Source organism: Grammomys surdaster, unplaced genomic scaffold, assembly GCF_004785775.1.
Source record: "Grammomys surdaster isolate TR1022 unplaced genomic scaffold, NIH_TR_1.0 97, whole genome shotgun sequence".
Lineage (NCBI taxonomy): Eukaryota > Metazoa > Chordata > Mammalia > Rodentia > Muridae > Grammomys > Grammomys surdaster.
The window spans coordinates 8,902,543-8,923,027 of NW_021604576.1; the positions used below are offsets into that span (position 1 = coordinate 8,902,543).

A 20,485-nucleotide genomic window follows, 5' to 3' on the forward strand; every position below is an offset into this window, starting at 1 on the left:
TTTCTTTCTTTCTTTCTTTCTTTCTTTCTTTCTTTCTTTCTTTCTTTCTTTTTCTTTCTTTTTTTTTGCAGCCAAAGAAACATTCTAAATATGACTTAGGAGAGATGTAGGAAACTGTTCAAAAATAAATGTGTTTTCTTATTAAAGCCTTAAAAAAAAAATTCAGGGTCCTCTAAATTCTGTCTTTCCCATTTAATTTTTCTTGTCCATGATGACACAGTGAAGAAAATGGTTAAGTGTAGATCCCATACATCTGTAAGATACTCTATCTGGTGGCTTGTGGTTATAAACACTTTCACTGTGCCAGACAGCATGGTGGGCAGGAAGAAGCTTTCCATAGCTGTACCCCAGAAAATTGTCATTCAACTCATCCTTGAGCTCTGCTTAAAAAAAAAAAAAAAGAAAATTCTCTTTTCTGTTCTTTTAACTAAACTAAACAAGTTTACGGAAATGTTTTAGAAGTTTAGATGTACTTGTTGGAGAGACAGGAATGAGAGCAGATTCTACAGACTAACCATTAGTACTCTTCATTTTAGTTAAGTCTCCTGCGTGCCTCACTTTCTTACAAGATACCTGACTTCTGGAGATCATGCCATAGTCCACCCTCTTCGGATCAGATCCTTACTGTCTTTAGGGGATACTTGGAAAACTGGAAGAGAGTTCCTGTATTTCTTTAATTTTCTATCATGTGGGTTCACTGCTTTCAAAACTGAATGGGAGTTATTCTCCATCGGTCCGTTTAAGAACTCCCCTATATATTCTGCATTGGAACCTGTGTTAATCAGGCTCTGTCACTGTAACAGATATCTGAGGATCAATTCAAGAAGAGGAAGGGTTTATTTTGGATTTTTGAGGTTCTAATCATTGTCACTTGTCCCTGTTGCTCTAGGCCAGTGGGGACATAGAACATTATGATAGAGCATGTGAGGAAGGCCTGTTTACCTCATGGAAGGCGTAGGAGGAGCCAGGGTACCTGTACTGGGTGGTTTTGTGTTCACTTGACACAAGCTGGAGTTATCACAGAGAAAGGAGCTTCAGTTGAGAAAAATGCCTCCATGAGATCCAGCTGTAAGGCATTTTCTCAATTAGTGATCAAGGAGGGAGGGCCCCTTGTGGGTGGTGCCATCCTGAGCTGGTAGTCTTGGCTTTTATAAGAAAGCAAGCTGAGCAAGCCAGGGGAAACAAGCTAGTAAGAAGCATCTCTCCATGGCCTCTGCATCAGCTATTGTATCCTGACCTCCTTTGGTGATGAATAGCAATTTGGAAGTGTAAGCTGAATAAACCCTTTTCTTGCATCTTGGTCATGATGTTTTGTGCAGGAATAGAAACCCTGACTAAGACAGTTCCCATATTCTCTTCAAGTCCTTGTCTCCAATAACTTCTTTTCAGTAGACCTCGCCTCTTAAAGGATCAAATATCTCCTATGGTACCTAGAAGCTGGAATCTAAGCCTCCAACACACCCTTGTTTCGACAGGGGCGGGAGCACTGAGCCAAATCATGGCAGGCCTTATTGGAATTTTTAAAGAAAATCTTTTTGTTCTTAAGACATTTAAAAAAAATACTCTTTTAAATTGTGTGTGTGTGTGTGTGTGTGTGAGTGAGTAGGTGGAATTCTGTACACTTGTGTGGTGCTCTTGGAGGCCACAGAGGGCAGCTGTAGATTCCCTAGAGCTGAAGTTTTCGGTTGTTTGAGCTACCTGAGATGAGTGCTGGAAACACTCCCTTTCTCTCCTCTCTCCCTCTCTCCCTCTCCCTCTCTCCTCTTTCCCTCTCTCCCTCCCCCCTCTCTCCCTCTCCCTTTCTCTCCTCTCTCCCTCTCCCTCTCTCTCTCTCCTCTTTCCCTCTCCCTCTCTCTTTCTCTCTCCCTCTCCCTTTCTCTCCTTCTCTCCCTCTCTCCCTCTCTCCTTCTCTCCCTCTCTCCCTCTCTCCTTCTCTCCCTCTCTCCCTCTCTCCTTCTTTCCCTCCCCCTCCCCCTCTCCCCCCACCCCTCTCTCTTTCTCTCTCTAAGAACTTCTACGTCTGTGTTTCTTCTGGTTCTCCATAATCAGCTCATGCCCTCAGCACAGATTTGGAGTGCTTAAGCTGTTTCATATTTGAGAAAATAGCTGTCTTTTACTTCTCCAATCATATCTTTCATGACGCTTTCTTTAATTTCAATCAGAGTTCCTTTGTGGCCAGAGTCAAGTCTCTTTTATGTATTCAGGGGCTGCTTTTGTACTAACAGAAGTTGCCCCTTTTTGACATTCCCTTTGAAGAGTAAAATTTCAATATGTATACTATTCCTCCTTGGATGGCTTCAGGGAACTTCATGCATTTGATTCTGGCCTATTATGTTTCAGGTTTTATTATCCGTTTTCCTCCTTCTTCATATCAAGACTTTTTCTTTTTCATATGAGCTTTGTCTTGAGGAATCACTGATTCCAGTTCTATGTTTATTTTAAGCTTTTTTTTATTATTCTTTTTGTGGTAAATTTATATGATCAGAAAATGTTTATTGAGCTTATATTGGCATACTCTTTATCAGGCATAGTTAAAGTAGGATATGTTCTTTGAATTGAGGAACTCACAATCTGTTGTAAAAGAAACATCTTTGCAGGTGAGAAATAGGGCTAGGAGAGTGAGGGGAACATGAAGGGTCAACACAGTCTCAATGGGACCTTGGCTGAGGGGAAGAAGGTGTGGCCAGCTGTACCTCAGCAGAGAACTTGATGCCAGGCAGACAGGACCAGGGGTCTCAGGAAGAGTAGGGAGCGTAGGGGACACTGTAGAAAAGAAGGGAGGGGAAGATGGGCGCTAATGGGGTTGAACTTTGTTGTACCTGTCGTACCCAAACCCTTCCTTGAACATTTTCTTTCTGTATACTTGAGAAAGGAAGAAGCGGGAGAGAACCTAAGAGGGAGACTAAGAAGAAGTTCTTAGAGAAGCAGAGAGGATATGAGGATGTCTGTTATTGTACATGGCTAGCGGGGGCAGGGATCAATGAAACTAAATACAGCTAGTTGAGTGCGGATATCGAGAGCCATGTTCAAATATAATTCCTCTCTCATGACCGTATGTTCAGGTTTGGATTTCTAGGTTGAACACAAGGCCTTTCCTTGACGATAGGCATCTGTTCATGATTGGTTCCCTTTGATATTGCTACTGACTGCTCTCCACCCCTTCTCTCTGTCACTTAGGGCCACATCTCTGGGAGGCTTTTTAAAAGTGGTTTGTGTGACCTGCTGGTTCTGCTGCTTGTGCTTTACTGCCTGCATCTTCTGTTTTCCTGGATCTTTTCACTTTCCTGTACATTGAGAATCTACTCTTGATTTTAAACTTGTTTTCCAGGTTTTTGCATTGTTTTGGATGTGAATCATTCTTTCCCCACTTTTTGTTTATTGTCGTGAAGTTTTTCTTTCTCCTAGACACTAGATCTCTTGCCTGCCATCCAGCTTCTCTGCTCCATTGAGACTTCTGGTTTCCATGGTAAATGAATATCCTACCTTATCTATCTCTTGACTTATCTCCACTGTTAATGCTTTGTATGTAATTATATTATTTAAGTTGGTCAAACATTTTATAATATGGAAGATGTGATTGAAAACAAAGCTGTACTAGAATAAAACCTTATTGTATAACAAGGTGTTTCCCCAGGAGTATGAGAGTGTCAAGATACAACTTAAGTTGGTAGTTACTTTGTTTTCCTTGGTTGTACTTGTGTGAAGTTTGCTGTGTCTTGGGAATTTCTTGTAGAGGGCATAAGGTTTTTGTACTCACAATTAAGTACTAGGAAACCAGGAATGTTGAGCACACAGGGTTGTTTCTTCAACAGAAGGAGTGTATATCCCTGTTTTCACCCAGAAATGAGAGTGGATGTAGTTGATAGCCTGGTGATCTGTGCTATCTGTAGGGCCAGTCTACACCTGAATCCCCAAACTACTGTTTGTCCCAGAATCTCCCTCCCTAGACCCTTATCGTTACCCTTGTTTCTCAGTCAGTCATCTTTAAGGGAGGTGCCACATATACATTATAGCTCTACACTATCTGTAACAGATCACACCAGATCCTAGGCCCTTAAGCTATAGAACCCATCTTTATTGAAGAGGTTGCCTTTGCAAAAGAGTTTCGATGTAGTCATGCCCTGAGCTTTATTGTGCACATAGATTTGAGATAGTTGTTTCAAGGAAACTACCCAAAATTGTACTGTACATAAATATCTCTAAAGCACACTGCTCAGTGTCAGACTCTAGAAGTTCAAACCAACTAAGGGCGTTGTGTTGAATGGCATTTCCTTCTTGGCTCATGATCATTGGTCCTCTGATGGCCATTTGTGGAGACCCCACAGTTTCTCACCTCATAATCACTATTGATAAGGAACTGAATTAAGTAATAACTAAACCTGAAAGCCACTCTTTTGCCAACTTTGGCTTATTAACTGCAAAGTCATATTTTTATATGCTTTGAGAATCCTTAAAATAGCTTTTTGTGTGAACTTGAAAATTTCTCCTTAAAAGTACATTTTTTTAAATCAGTCTTTTGTAGTATTATAGTATTCTATATTAGTTTTTAAGCTTAGTTTTACAAAAAGTTAAGTTTACTTAAAAGTTAAGTTCCTTTTATTCAGAATTGAAACAAATTTCCATTTTATATTCCTAATCTGAAGAAAGTTAACCGCATAACATTTATTTACAATATATAACTCAGGTTTTACATATATTCCCTTAATGCAAATTTTACTTAGCTTTTACACAGCTCAAAAATACTATTGCCCATATGACAGACTTGTTGGTTTTTACGTTATCCTGTAATCTGCAGTAGTAAAAACTAGCTGAGATCCTTTTGCCAAGATTGATTGTGAGGACTGACAAAAATGAAGATACCCTGTTTTGTAGATGTTTCCTAGGTTTTATCACACTGATTCCTTCCTGAGTAACAATTTTGAGAAATGAAACAGGAGCTTAGTTTGGCATAAGAGACAAGGTCTGATGTACTGACTGTCCTCTTGACCAAAGTGCTGTCCGGTGTCACGTGGCTTTTCTCCCTGCATGCTCTCTGCTTTTCCCCATAAGGTCTTACTCTGGTTGATCTAAATTTCCTTGTCCCAGACAGTGCAAATTCCTCTTTGTCACCTTCAGCAACTGACCTCTTTGTGATTCATTTTGTAGTGGCTGATTTTTCAAGGGCATGTATCTTCAGAAAGGGTTCGGTTTTTTCCTGTGTGGAAACAACCTTACCAAGAGGCTTCATATTTGTGCCTACCATGTGCAGAATGTTCCCAATTTGAAACTAGTTTTTTTTTTCACTCTGGAGAGTGGAATTCCAAACTAGGAAGTGGTGCAAATTTAGGCCATGTGCATGGCATATACCTCATTGAGTTGACGCTGTGTCTGTGGTTTTCTGGCCAGTGAGTGAGCCAGTTTGTTATCTCTAGTTCCATGGACAGGATTCCTTCTGATTTGGGCTTCATGAAGGTCCTTCCAAACATTACCTGTATTTGTAAGGATTAGTAATTTTCTCTCTGGTTGTTAGTGTGTTCTGTTGTAACCATTCTGGCTAATAAAGTAATATGTGAGTCAGGTTAGCTCCAGTGTGTGTCCTCTGCTCTGGATTATCCTCTTTCTCACAAGTGTGCATTCTTTACACTTGTTTTACACTTAACCCTTTATTATTGCAATGGTTAGAATTTTATATAGCATCTACCAGGATGGTACAGAGAGGCAGAAGATGCTGTTGTGTATTTTCAGATTATTCCAATCTCTTTTGGTTTTGTTTCATATCATCTTCCTATCAACATGCTGAAATGCAAAGTATGCATCATAAAGTATGTATCAAGCTACGTATTAACAAATGAAGACCATTGCCTGGGCTCAGTACTTCAAAAAAAATGTGTTCTTAAATATAAACCCTGCTAAAAGTATTTCTGAGACAAATGTAGTACAGTTTGGAGTCAGATGGTAAGCTTGCTGCCGCCAGGCAACAAAAAATGGAGTATTGAGACATGAAGTAAAATATAAGGAATAGAACTGTGTTTTCTAGGTTAGCAAAGAAGTGCAGTCTGGCTCGTGGAAAGCCTCAATATAAGGAATGTAGATTGTGTCTTGTATTTCAGAAACAGCCACTGGGGCCAATACACGTCCTATTTTGTAATCTTAGTGCTCAAGTTTTGGAGGCTGCAGCATTACTGTACTTAAATTTAAAAAAAGAGTTTGTGTATGTGTGGAGAATTTGGTTCTCTTTTTTTCTACATAGAAAAAGTTGGAGCCAGGACATTACAGTTATAAAACGAGTTCAATTTCCTTCTTCATATTGACAAGCAGTAACCTTTTTACTAACTTTATAACAGTAAGTTAGTAGAGATGGCTTGAAACAAGAGTGGCCTCCTGGCATCTTCTTGACTATGGAAGGTTACATACTAGTCCAGAAATTTAAAGACACTGTTTGGCTCTCCTAAAATATTTCTTCAGGCATAGCTTGAAGCAAAACATAGGATCGAGACCTCCAGTAAGGTATGGTTTGATATATATATGTATATATGTGTGTGTGTGTGTGTGTGTGTGTATATATATATATATATATATATATATCAAATTCTGATAAACAAATTTTCAAAAATTATTAATTCAGCATTGTCCACAGATTCTGAGAAATATAGCCTAGTTGGAAAGTTTTATTTTTAAATTATCGTATGCTTTTTATCTTATCGCTTTCCTATCAGTGTGCCAAAGTTTTGTAAATGTACTTCTCTTGAAATAATTTGAATTCTTAACTTAGAAATAAAAATGATTGTTTAAACTCTGTTTCAGGCTGTCACGTTTCAGCATCTGTAGGTGAAAGCAGCATGCGTGTTTCAGATACGTGGATGGGAACCAGCTCCTGCACTGCCAGTGTGTGTCACGTGACACTTCGAGCTGGGGTGAGTGATTCCTAAGAGTGTGTGACAACAAGTCAGATGCCAGGTAGCTGAGAACTGACCTAACAAATAACACTAAAGGTACAGATGAAATGCCACCTGTTGATCTGTGATATGTAAGGCAATTAATTTCATTGGTCTAATTAACTGTCATCTCGAAAAACTGTATTTCTATGATGTGGAATCTGTACATAGCATATTTGGGAGAATCAAATAATTATCCACAGGGAATCATAGGACCAGGGTATTGGTTCAGCAGTAATGGTTCTTGCTTTTCATAAAAATAGAGGATTGTTCCTGAAAATGTGTAAGTATCTCAGTGCCGAAGATGATTTGAGGTGAAAGTAATATGTTAGTAGTCCATGACATATTTTAAATAACTTTAATTTTAAAAGCTCAAGTAGTTGATACTTCTTGAATGATGGTTATTTTATATAAAATATGACTTTGGGATTCATATGTCTTTCATTGCCTTACATCAGCAATTTGTTTCCCCCTTTAGCATAAAGTTATATATGTCACTTTCTTACAAATTACGTTAGGTACATTGTTTATGCCAGAGATTATGTTTATAGTTAAAAACTTACATTTTCAGATTTCATTTGGGGAAATGACACTGGGGAAAGCGCCTCTTTGTTGCTGTATCCATGCATTTCTTTGTTTTCTTTTCTTCTTCTTCTTCTTTTTTTTTCTTACTTAAATTATTTTACTTCACCAAGCCATTCATTTTGTAGACCATCCTTCAGAGTTCATGCATCTCACCGAGGACACCTGACCTTTTGAAGCTTCATAATTCACGACTAGATGTCACCAGTCTTTCCCATGTTAACAGTTCTGACCATGTTTTATTATATGTGCCTTCGGCGTCGAGCCAGGACAGCTACAAGAGGAGATATGATGAACAGCCATAGGACTATAGTGTCAAGCAGCCGGACTTCCCCTCTCAATGCGGAGGTGGTCCAGTATGCTAAAGAGGTGGTGGATTTCAGTTCCCATTACGGCAGTGAGAACAGCATGTCCTATACCATGTGGAATTTGGCAGGTGTACCAAATGTCTTCCCAAGTTCTGGTGACTTCACACAGACGGCTGTGTTTCGAACTTATGGAACATGGTGGGATCAGTGTCCTAGTGCGTCCTTGCCATTCAGAAGAACACCGTCCAGTTTTCAGAGCCAGGACTATGTGGAACTTACTTTTGAGCAACAAGTGTATCCCACAGCTGTCCATGTGCTGGAGACCTACCATCCCGGAGCAGTCATCAGAATTCTGGCCTGTTCGGCAAATCCCTACTCCCCAAATCCTCCAGCTGAAGTAAGGTAAGATTCATTTTTTCATTTTTAATGACCCAGGTCATGTGGACAGAAGGCTGAGCTGTATCAGCACTGGAACGTTTTGTTTTGTTTGTTTTTTGTTTATCTTTTTTCTTATTGGCAGCATCCTCTTAAGTCACTTAGATACCTTTGATTTTGAGATTTCTTAATGTCCTGATGAAGAGGAGAGATCACTCACATGAAAATTTAATGTATGTTTTCTTTCTAAAACACCACACATTATAATCATAGATTATGTTGTCTTCTTGTCACAGAATTTACCGTAAATGAAAGGCATAGTTTAAGGTAATGGGGACGTGGTGCAATCAGCAGTGTCATTAAGTATCAGGGCTTCTAAACTTACTTTAAAGCCAACATCATGCTAACTGTTTTAAAATACTTTTAAGTACACCTCAAGATATTCCTATAGAGTAAAGCTGTCGAGGGGTCCTTTGGAGATTAGCCTAGATGTTAGGTGAATGCTTTCATAGTTTGTACTTTCATTTAAAAATACATGCTAAGTTTTAACAAATGGCTGATCTCCCCTGAAAGTCTGTTTACATCATTAACCTGTAGAGCAGCCCCATGATACTTGTTTTTGTACAATTCCCTGGGGTGTGTGTGTGAGTGTGTGTGTGTGTGTGTGTGTGTGTGTGATATGATCACATAGACCAGTTGTCTAAATGTATGGAATGAAGGCATGCATATATGTCTTTTCCGTGTGCCTAGAACCCATCCTTTCCACCCAAAGAAAACATTTCTAAAGTTTTCTTGATATTATTTCCATGTTTCTGTAGATGTAAGTGAATAAATATAATATTTTTCTTCATCCATACAATAATTAGTGCTCAGGGTATTTTTGCTTGTTTCACTATGTAGCAGTGAAGCAGACTGACTGCTCGTTGTTTCTTTCCTGTAGCTGCATGTAATGAGTCCCATCTGTGTGTCCTGTTAATTTACTACTCCTTAACTGATTGGTGCTTAGCTTTTGCCTGTCCTCTGCCAATATAAGCATTAATGCAGAGCATAAAGTTACCATACATCACTTCACTTTCACTTTTCTGTAAGTCTTCGTGTGAAATAAATGGCCCCAGAAGAATTACTTTGCCAAGGAGATAAATATTTGTATGGAGCCAAATTTCTCTGAAAAAGGTCTGTACTTGTTTATATTTCCACAAGAAATGTAAATGTGGACATGCTTTGCTGAAATACTTACAATGTTAATAATTTTCATAGTTTTGTAATTAATTTGGTGAAAATGTTTTTGTTATCTTTATTAAGATTCTTTAATTGTCTCTGAAATTGAATACCTTTTCCTATATGTAAGCACGATATATATATACATATACATATACATATACATATACATATACATATATCCCTTTCCTTTGATTATCTGATCATTTGTCTATTCTTTTGTTATTTGTTGGTCTCTTCATTTCAGATCTTTATGTGAATCTTATGAGATTTATTCACTGAACAGTTTAGTTAGTGTCTATCATGTGCTGTATGTTTTTATACCTGTTGAGGATGCATCAGCAATGTACATAATAAAAACCTTTTCCCTAGGCACTTATTCTAGCTGACTGGTTTGCAGGCACTTTTCACAGGTATTAGTGAACTGGGACCCCAGAAGTTAGTGTCAGAGAAGGGAAGCACAGGGCAGCTCCCCACACACACTTGCATCTCTGTCCTTAGTTCCAAGGAACATGTTCTAATCCTACCAAGAAACAGATACAGAGGTCAGCTCAACTATTGTTGGAAATTGCTTTGATAATTTATTGTGTACAGTGTTGTTAATGAATTACTAAAAACACAAAACTATCATCTTATATGCAGAGTTCTTTCCTGAAAGGAAAAAACCCAGCAGGAATTTGGACAAGATGCTTTCTCATGTGAGAATTATTTATAACATCTGGTCATTCTTTATCATTCTTACAAAGTTGTTCACATTTTAAACGCTGTGAACAGATCTGAGATTTATGACACATACACTGCCTTTTCCCTGTTCCCAGGTACTACTGCATAGCCGATTTGATTGTGTAATTTTAAAACTTAATTTGTAGACGCCTCTGATTCACTTTATTGATTTTAGCTTTATTCCTCTGAAAACACCAATACATTTTAAGAGAAAAGGAATCAGATAAATATGTATTCCTGCAGTGTAAGAAACTTTGTTTTGTTTCAGTTTTTGGAGACACTTTTATTTTAGCCCCAAGCTGTCCTAGAACTCACAGCAGTCTCTTTCCTCCATCTTTCTAGTGCTAGAATTACTTAGCTCCAAGAAGGCATTTTTAAGTTTTACTGATTGTGAGCTTAAGAGACGCTTCTTTGTCTAAAAGGAAGATGAAAAGGTACTTACTCTGCTCAGATTCAGAAACTTAATATTTTGGTGAGTTTCCTTAGACAGTGGGAAACATTCATTGGACATCCTTTCTCTGCTGGGAACAAAACATAGAACCACACAAAGATGGCTTTTGATTCATCCTGGAAGTGGACCGTGATATTTTAAGGGACATGTACTGGCTAGGGAGCACCTAATGTGTCTGTGACTCTGGGGAGATTGATCAAGTGGTTTCCTCAAGGAAGTCAATTCACTCAGGGTGGAGGGTGGCTCCAGTGGGGCTAGGAAAAGTGGAGAAGGATAACACCTTCCATGCTTAGATCAGTGTTCAAGAAGTGAGAAAAGCCCAAGCTCCCTTAGTGGCTGCAAACCTCAGAAGATGGATTTAAGATCTAAACTAGAGACAGGTTTCTGGACTTTGAGGTCTCAGAGCTGTCTTGGCTTTCCAGAAGCTACAGGACGATCCCTATCATGTGTAGTTGTTTACTGTGGAAGTGTTCTAGGAGATGCTAACAAGGAGAGGGGACACTCAAAAGACAAAGGTACAATTCTGTGTGGTTCAGTCTCCTATTCCAGTCTGACTCCCTGTCAGTCCTAGCATGGGCTGTAGGGATAGAAGGGGACTGACAAAGCGAGCTGCATGCTGCTCAGGAGCCCATGGTAGTTTTGTTAACAGGGTTTCAGATGAATGTCCCAGGGAGCAAAGCAGGATTGTCTGGAGGATAAATACAAGAGATCAGGAGCCGTGAGTGGGAGAAAGGAGTCAGCTACTGCCAACAATTATATGATAATTGACAGATCACTCACTTTGCTTAATACACAGGCATTAGAAGACAAATGAAAGAGCAATACCATTTATCATCAAATTACTACCTCTTTTATCCAATTAGCATGAATTGTGAATAAAGAACAATTTTACAGTTAATGTGTGTATCTTTGTATGTATGTAATATTCTCTTTCCTTGTAGTCAGGAGAGCTCTGTCTTACACTGGACTGTTGCCTCTTGTTTAATTGAACAGTTTTGTGACATTTAGGAGCTGAAATGAGTTTGAGAGTATTGGAGTAGTTGAGGTATTTGATATAGGAAATGAACTTCCTATAGTTTTAAACATTCAAAGATTTAAAAGCCATGCTTTCATAGGTTTTGTGACTTTGTAAGCCAGCAGCATAGGAAATCACAGGCAGTTCTATTGATTTTGGTGTCTTTTTGGCTTTTTGCCTAGTGCCTTAAGAGGAAAAGGAAAGAGGTAGTACAACGGGACCTATGGCTGAGGATCAGAAAATAGGCTAGCTCAGGGTTACACTTTAGAAGAAAGAGAAAAAAGGTGAAGAAGAAGACAGAAAAATGGCAAATTGATGTCATACTAAAGTAACTGGGATTATGTTATTTGGGGCTAGCTAATGTTTGCTGATCTCCAGTGAAGTTAGGAAAGCTAAGCAGCAGAGGCTGCCTTGGGAGAACTTGCTGCCAGAGGAAGTTGCTTAAGCAGCAATTTCATGAATTGTCAAATCCCGGTTCTCTTAACCTTGTAGACCTGGGATGGCGATTTTAGCGAGAAGTCAAAGTTGAAAGGCCAGGCCTTTCACACGAATGCCAACTTGTTACTTTGTAGTTAGTGATGGTCTGGACTGTTGTCTCTTAAGTACAAAGGCAAGCTCTTTATTTCATGTATTTTGTTTTTATCTTCAGAAGAGAATCTTCAAAAAGTAACAGATGAGTGGGTGATATATATGGTTATAGAAACTGTAAGTCCCTGTTAATGTTTCTTGTTTTGAGGTTTATGTCGCCGTTGGGGATGAGTTTACTAGGACTCCCGTGGAGTATTCTACTTCTGAGTGTATTCAAAGGAAAGAAAATCACCTTCCCAAAGCAGCTGTATGCCTATGTCTACTGCAGCACTGTCCAGAATAACTCAGATGTAGATTCAGCCTCGGTGCCCATCAGCAGATGAATTCATAAAGTGAATGTAGCAATGTGTGCTCAATGGATATTAGCCAGCAATAAAGAAGAATAAAATTTTGTCATTTGCAGCAAAGTGGGTGGACATTATGTGTTCTTCAGTTAACTGGAATAAGTCTGACATAGAAAGACTAGCACACCATGTTCTTTCTCATATATGGAAGCCAAAATAATGTCAACCTAAAAGGAGACTATGACTGTTAGAGATTGAGAGTACTACTATGGGCGTCAGGGCTACATTAGGAAGCCTAGGTTTGATCACTGTGTGTTGCATACATATTTAAATATTGCATTGGATTCCCTGAAAAGAAAAAAAATTAAAAGAATTCTCACTGAACTTATGCTTTGGTTCTTGAAGGTAGGAATAACCATATTTTCCTTCTCTTTTCTCTTGGGGGGGGTCATATGTTCTTCTTAGTTCTACTTTGGCATATGTAAAGACTATCAGAATACATATCAATAGCTTCTTTTTATAGATTTCTTCTTGAGTTTTATAAACTTTTGTCTATTTCAGTTTCTATGTGCCTTACTCTAGTTTATTTTTACTTAGGATCAAGGAAATAGTCTGTTATTAATGTAAACAGTATTATTAGCTACTATGCTAACATTAAGTTTTAATAATCAGTGAATTGCAAATTCTGTCACTAGGAGATATGGCTCACTTTGAGAATTAGAGATTACTGTAAGCAATTTATGATCCTTTCAGTGGTCATTCTTTTATACTGCCTGCCATAAGCTCTTTGGAAAGCAATTTTAAAATAGTATATATTGAGAGTTAAAATATACTTTCTTCCCCTTTTATTAAAAATAATATTGTTTCTCACATGATACATCCTGACCACAGTTTCCTCTCCCTCTGTGCCTCCCAGTTCCTCCCCACCTCTCCTGGATCCACTCCCTTTTGTTTCCAGTCAAAAAGAACAGGCTTCTAGGAGATAATAATACAAGTATAACAAAATAAAATATAATCCAATAAGATAAAACTAGCTCAATGAAGTTGGAGAAGACAAATCAACAGAAGTCAAAGAGCCCAGGAGACGGCACAAGAATCAGAGGCTCACTTGTTTGCACACTCAGGAATCCTATAAAAACACTAAACTGGAAGCCATTATATATATACAGAGGACCTAGTGCAAACCTGTGCAGGCCCTGTGCATGCTACCTCTGTCTCTGTGAGTTCATTTGAGCTTTATTCGTGTAAATTTAGAAAGCCTTGTTTTCTTGGTTGTCCTCCGCTCTTGCATTTTTTCTATTTCTTCTTCCTCAGGGTTCTCTGAGCCCTGAGGCGAGGGATTTGATGGGGAAATCCCATTTATGGATGGATGAGTTTTCAAGGTCAGTCTGTCTCTGTCTCTGTCTGTGTCTCTCTCTGTCTATGTCTCTGTCTGTGTCTCTGTCTCTGTCTCTGTCTCTGTCTCTCTCTCTCTCTCTCTCTCTCTCTCTCTGATGTCTGGTTGTGGGTCTCTGTATTTGTTTCCATCTACTTTAACAGGAAGTATCTGATGATGACTGAACAAGGCACTGATCTGAGTATAATTGGAGCTATTTTATCACTACCTTTTATTTTAGACCAGTAGTATATGGTTGTACCCTAGGTCTCTGGGCTATCTAGTCTCAAGTTCTTCCAACTTGTAAGCATTGTTGCCAGTGGGTTCCATTTTGTGGAGTGGGCCTAAAGTCAAATCAGTTATTGGTTGGTTACCTCAGCCAGCTTTGTGCCACCATTGCCCTAGCAAATCTTGTAGGCTGGACACCATTATAGATCAAAGGACTTGTGGATAACTTGGTGTTTATGTTTCTCTTTTGGTAGCATGCAGAGTTCCTTCCTGTACCAAAGATGTTAGAACATAGGGGTGAAGGCTCTATGTAGGCACCAGCCCAACTTCTCCATGTTCAATGAGTTTTGTAGGTGTTATCTTCTGCAATGAGACCTGGCTGTCAGTTTGTGAAAGCAAAATATTGTCTTGGAATCAGCCTGGGTTGTTTGGGGGTTCCTGTGGGGCCCTTTTGACCAACAGCTCAATTAGACGTAATCTAATCTTGATATTAGAAGGTTCCTTTGGTAACAAGAAGTGGTCAGTTAATACTCTGTCTCCCTCATTATTTGGCAATATTATTTAGATGGACTTCTGTTTTAGAGTTTCATTTTTTTAAATGGCTTAGTTATACTCCACTAGGTTAATGTACCACATTTTCTGGATCAATTCTTCTGCTGAGGGATGTATATGTTGTTTCTAATTTCTAGGTATTATAAATAGAGCAGCAATGAACATGGTTGGACAAGTGTCTCTGTGGGTAAGATGAAACATTCTTTGGGTATATGCCCAAGAGTCAGATAGCTAGATCTTCAGGTAGATAGATTACGTCTTCTTGAGGAATCTCCACATCAATTTCCGTAATGGCTATACAAGTTTACACTCCTACTAGCAATGGATGAGGGTTCCCTTTACTCCACATCTGTCCCAGTTTGAGCTATCACTTGTTTTATTGATCTTAGTCATTTAATAAGTGTATGATGAAATCTCAAAGTAAGTTTTTACTTGGATTTCCCTATGACTAAGGATGTTGAAATTTCTTTAAGTGTTTCTCAGCCATTTGAGTTCCCTCTATTGAGAATTCTGTTTAGAACTGTCCCTCATTTTTACATTGGTTTATTTGTTTTCTTGATACTTAGTTTTTGAATTCCTTTTATATTTTGGATATTAGTCCTCTATTGATAAAATCTTTTTGTATTTTGTTTTGTTTAAATGATGATGTCTTTTGCTATACAGAAGCTTCTTGGTTTTATGAGGTCTTATTTATTAATTGTTGATCTTAGTTCTTGCACTATGATGTTCTGTTCAGGAAGTTGTCACCTGTGCCAATGAGTTCAAGACTATTCTTCACTTTCTCTTTCTTCAGGTTCAGTGTATCTGTTTTTTTTGTTGAGGTCTTTGGTACAATTTGTTGTTGAATTTTGTACAGGGTGATAAGTGTGGATTTATTTGGATTCTTATACAGGTAGCCAACCAGTTTGACCAGCACCATTTGTTGAAGATACTGTCTTTTTCTAGTATATGTGTCTGTCTTCTTAATCAAAAATCAAGTTTCCATAGGTGTGTAGATTTTTATCTGGAACTTCAATTCAATACTATTGATAGATGTAACTTTTGTGTGTGTGTGTGTCAGTACCATTCTGTATTTATTACTATTACTCTGTAGTACAATTTGGCTTTTAGAGTCTCCAATGAGAAGTCTGGTGTAGTTACAGTGTTTTCTTGGGAATTGGGAGCTGACACTTTCTAATGGGGATGGGCTATGAAGAGGGGTATAGGAGGTGATGGGGTCCACATGAAGTGGGAAAAGCAGGGTGTTCCACCAGCATCTGGTTAGTTTTTCAGGAACGGAGCCAGAGAGGGAGAGGAGGCTGCCGCAGGTATTCTGCCACAGAGCTGAGATGAGACCTAGGGGTTGGTCTTAAAAGAGAAGAGGGAGGTTGAGGTGAGATTTGCAGTTAGCCTACTTGCTTCCCTGGTCAGAGTTGCTGCTGGGTTTCCAGTGAATGCCTGCTGGGTTTGAAATAAAGAAATTAGAGGGGGGAGGGAATTTAGGAGGGGAAGATCTGGCTGATCCACTGGAGATAGGGGCAGGGGACAAGGGATACAGCTGGGTAAGACTGGTGGATTGGACTTGGAGGATCTGAGGAAGAGATGAAGGAAGATCTGCATTCATCCCATCTGCTTCCCTGGCAGGAGTCAGAATAAAATTTTTCTGGTTTCCTTTACAGAGTTGAAATCTCTGTTAGCCAAAGGAAATAATTATATACTCCCTTTTTTCTGTTTTATCTGATAATAATATTAGAGTAGTTAATTATAACTTGTATGAAATTATTAACTATGTGGTAACTATTCATGAAAAATCTTATGTAATTTTAGGGAATAGTTTTTTAGAAGACTTATGTGGACATGGGAGAGTAATAGAAGTACATTGTACATTTCACTGAGAAGACATCATGAGCATAGGTTGAAGTTAGTTGTAAGTCTACTGTGAGAAAAGTAAGGATAATTTATTTGGCTGGGAAATGAAGGTCCTATTGTAAGGACAGAAGAAAATGATATTCTGTTGTTATATGTTAGATATTTGTTAAATATTACAGATATAGGTGTGACTAAAAGAATAAAAAATGGCAATTCAGGATAAGGGCATATAAAACAATTTCCTGGAAATCTGGACAAATTTAGTGCCTGCATTTTTAAAACAGGAAAACATTGCTTGAAGACTGGGAGATGGCTGAGTTCATAAAGTGCTTGAAGACACAGTTTCATTCCCAGCTTCCATGTGAAAACAGTAGGCCGTTGTCTTAGTTAGGGTTTCATTGCTGTGAACAGACACTATGACCAAGGCAGCTCTTATAAAGGACAACAATTAATTGGAGCTGGCTTACAGGTTCAGAAGTTCAGTCCAGTATCATCATAGCGGAAACATGGCAGCATGCAGGCAGGCATGGTACTGGAGGAGCTGAGTGTTCCTCATCCTGATCCAAAGGCAAATAGGACTGACTTCCATGCAGCTAGAGAAGGGTCTCAAAGCCCATCCCTAAAGTGACTTCCTCCAACAAGGCCACATGTATTCCAGCAAGATCATACCTCCTAACAGTTTCACTCCAGGGACAAGCATATCGAAATCATAACAGCCATGGTGGTGTACACTTGTAGGCTCAGTGTGGGCAGAGGTGAAGACAATCTTAACAGCAATCAAAACAAAACCCAACCCAAACCAAACCAAACCAAAGTGATTGGTGCTTGAGGAATGATAGTCCTGGTTGCCCTCCTCTGGTCTCCCTACAAGTGCAGCTGTACATATACACGCCCCCACACAGAGAGAACATGGAATTTCGAGTTCTCCTGAGGCCAATAACAAAAGTAAAAATGCTGGAAGGCAGGCATCTGTGAAGTAAGAGGATCAGCTTTGCTCCTGAGTTAATTGAGAATCTGCTTTATTCTGTGTGCTAATTTTTTTCTCAGGGTTTATATTGAGTAAAACTGAATTTTGATGGTTAAGATGCCTTTAACTATTGACTCTAGTCTTTAATGAATGTGAAATCTCTGGAAAAATACAAAGAACTTTTAGATGGCTTGTAAAAATATTTTTAGTAGAGATATCTGACATTGATTTTTTTTAGTTTTTTAAAAATAATATTCTGGAAGTAAGTCTTGTGTTTGGTTCTTTTCTCCTTATTCAATTCCTTTACTTCACACTGTAGTGGCATGGGGGAGTGTACCCTAAGAATACTGGTAGATCTCATTCTAAACTATAGGATGTTTCTTTCTTTGGCAGATGGGAGATTCTTTGGTCAGAGAGACCTACGAAAGTGAATGCTTCCCAGGCTCGCCAGTTTAAACCTTGTATTAAGCAAATAAATTTCCCTACAAACCTTATACGACTGGAAGTAAATAGTTCTCTTCTGGATTATTACACCGAATTAGATGCAGTTGTGCTACATGGTACTAAGGACAAGCCGCTGCTCTCTCTCAAGACTGCACTTGTAGACATGAATGATCTAGAAGATGATGACTATGAAGAGAAGGACGGCTGTGGAATGGACGCTCTTAACAAAAAGTTTAGCAGTGCTGCCCTTGGGGATGGGCCAAATAATGGGTATTTTGATAAACTACCATATGAGGTAAGCCAAAAGTAGTTGCAATATTGGATATAATGCTTCTGGGGTTTAGTGCTGAAACAGATGCTTACTTTGCTGGGAATCAGAAGAATTGCAGTATTGGTGAGGCATATAAAATCTGATGTGTTAGAGATTTGGGGTTTGGAGAACTAAAGTAACTTATTTTAAAGAATTTATATTTTGTTTTGGATTGACTTCAGAGAGTCTGGATAAACTAGATAAGTGTGTTGTTCTATCAGTATTTAATAAGAACCTAGTACATATATCAATAATATACTGTACTTCACTTTTCTTAATTGTTCAGTATAGTAGTATGTGCCTGAGTTTATACCTATTAGACTGAAGTTTAAAAGGTGAACACATACCCCACTTCATAGCCACAGCTTCTCTGAGAGTCATCTTCTTTACCAGCCCTTAGTCTATATTCTAACTATAAGTTTTGGTCTAGGCTGTCCAGTGTTCCTAGAAAAACCTATTTGATATCTGGTTTGAAATCTTATTTTCAGTGTGTCTGTCTTCTTAGGGAGGCCTTCTGTGGTTATTTAGCCTCCCTAGCTCCAGACCTCAAATACCAGGAGAATTCTGTAGCTATGCGATGTAAAAATCTCTCCCCACTCGTTTCTAACACCCGAGGGTCAGGTAGACCAGGTATTTATTCCTCCCCTTGAAAACAATTGTGTGATGCTAAAAAATAATATGGTCAGTTTTTAAATGAAAATTTTAGATCTGGATACCCCCTCTAGATATTATTCTTATAAATTGATGGGTGTTTAACTTTCCAGTGTAATGATACAAATAGCTAAACTTGAATGGAATGATTTGGCAGCTTCTTGAATGCCAAAGAGTAATAACAGCTACATCTGTTGAACATTTTAGAGTTAAGATGTTGTGGCACATCTATAAAGTAGCTAAAGTTGTTAGGTATAGAAGAATTTAAGACTCCAAAGTATTCAGTCAATAGATGCAGACTTAGGGGTTTACTCAGGCCTTTTTGGGCAGGGAACATCTCAGGTTGTGCAAGATCATCCATGCCTTAAAGGGAAGGGACACTACATGGGAAGGTTGAGTTGGGAGAGAGGGGCATGAGATGGTGATAATGTCATTCCTTGGGGCTCTGAAATCTGTGTGGCAGCAGTTCACCTCTAGAAAGTGAGTCAGCTTTCGTTATTGCCCACTTCTGAAAACTATTAAGATAGGAATTTAGATTTAATATATTTAAATGATTTCAAGTTTTAGCAACACCTGATTAAAATGCCTCACTTATAGCGTTAAAAGGAGTGGTGGAGGCTGAGGGAAGAGAATATTTAGAGAAGAGAACAACAACTGTGACCTGCTGGGACACCAGCATTTTTGTGTGCCTGCAACATTAGATCTGTCTAGGAAAGTACAGGACATGGAACTAGATGGAGATGCTACATGCACGGCTGCATTCACAGAGACAGCAGCTGCAGGGTCGCCTTTGCCTTGCTGAACTGTCAGCTCTACTGCACCAAGGAGCATTGCATTTATTATAAGCTTTGTATCTTTTACATCCAGCCAGTGGTCTTCAGGGTACTGCCTTTTTCAGTGCTTAGTAAAATTGGTTGGGATGGGATCAGAGATAATTTAGAATTAGTAAATAATTTGCTAAAAACAGAGCAGATGCATGATTATAATATGCTTTATGTTTTTTGTATAATGTTTTGAATGGGAGAGAAGAATATGGAATCATAGCTAATATTCTAGAAATTGCCCAAATTAGTCAGGCAGTTTTATATGTGTACTGTATTCTACAATGAAGAGCATATAAATGATGGAGTGTGTTGTAGGTGTGATTTGCCCCAGCCAGAGGAAGCAGGGGGGTTCAGTAGAGTAGGAAGGTCTCTGTGGTATGGATTGTGAAATTTTAGCTTGTTTATATGGTGAAAGGAAAGAGCCTATAGATGGTCTCAAATACATACCGAAGATTTAGTCAATACAACACACTCAAGAGAAGCCAGGATGTAGAAACAGCATCCTTGAACGGACACTGATTACATGTGAAGTAAAAGGATGCTGTGTAAAGAGTCAGTGCTGTAAAACAGACTGAGCGGTCTCAGAGATTAGATTGAGGGTTGAGAACAGGTAAATCATCTGTGGATGGGATCCTTTTGAACATCCCACATCCTCTATTCATTGTGTTCTTCTAAATGAGCTTCATGCCAAGATGTACCTCTAAGCAATTTTATAGACACTAGACACTATATTAGTAATGATTAAGAGCCGTGTCTATTTGGTTTGAAATCTGTCACCTCTTATTTAGTCAAACTCCAGAAGAGCTCTTTCACATGTTATTGTCATAG

General features: G+C 38.7%; 1 protein-coding gene across 4 annotated transcripts in view; it reads left to right on the forward strand.

Moving 5' to 3' along the window:
- Positions 1-20,485, forward strand: part of Fbxl4 (F-box and leucine rich repeat protein 4) — an 81,869-nt gene that overhangs the window by 5,208 nt on the left and 56,176 nt on the right. For 3 of the 4 annotated variants that reach the window (XM_028780864.1, XM_028780848.1, XM_028780858.1), the window contains exons 2-4: positions 6,784-6,893; positions 7,625-8,206; positions 17,822-18,167. In XM_028780864.1, coding sequence (XP_028636697.1) covers positions 7,695-8,206; positions 17,822-18,167 — 858 coding nt within the window. In that variant the 5' untranslated portion in view covers positions 6,784-6,893; positions 7,625-7,694. Of the gene's footprint in view, positions 1-6,783; positions 6,894-7,609; positions 8,207-17,821; positions 18,168-20,485 lie in introns of all 4 variants that reach the window. The other variant, XM_028780851.1, reaches the window with a different exon arrangement.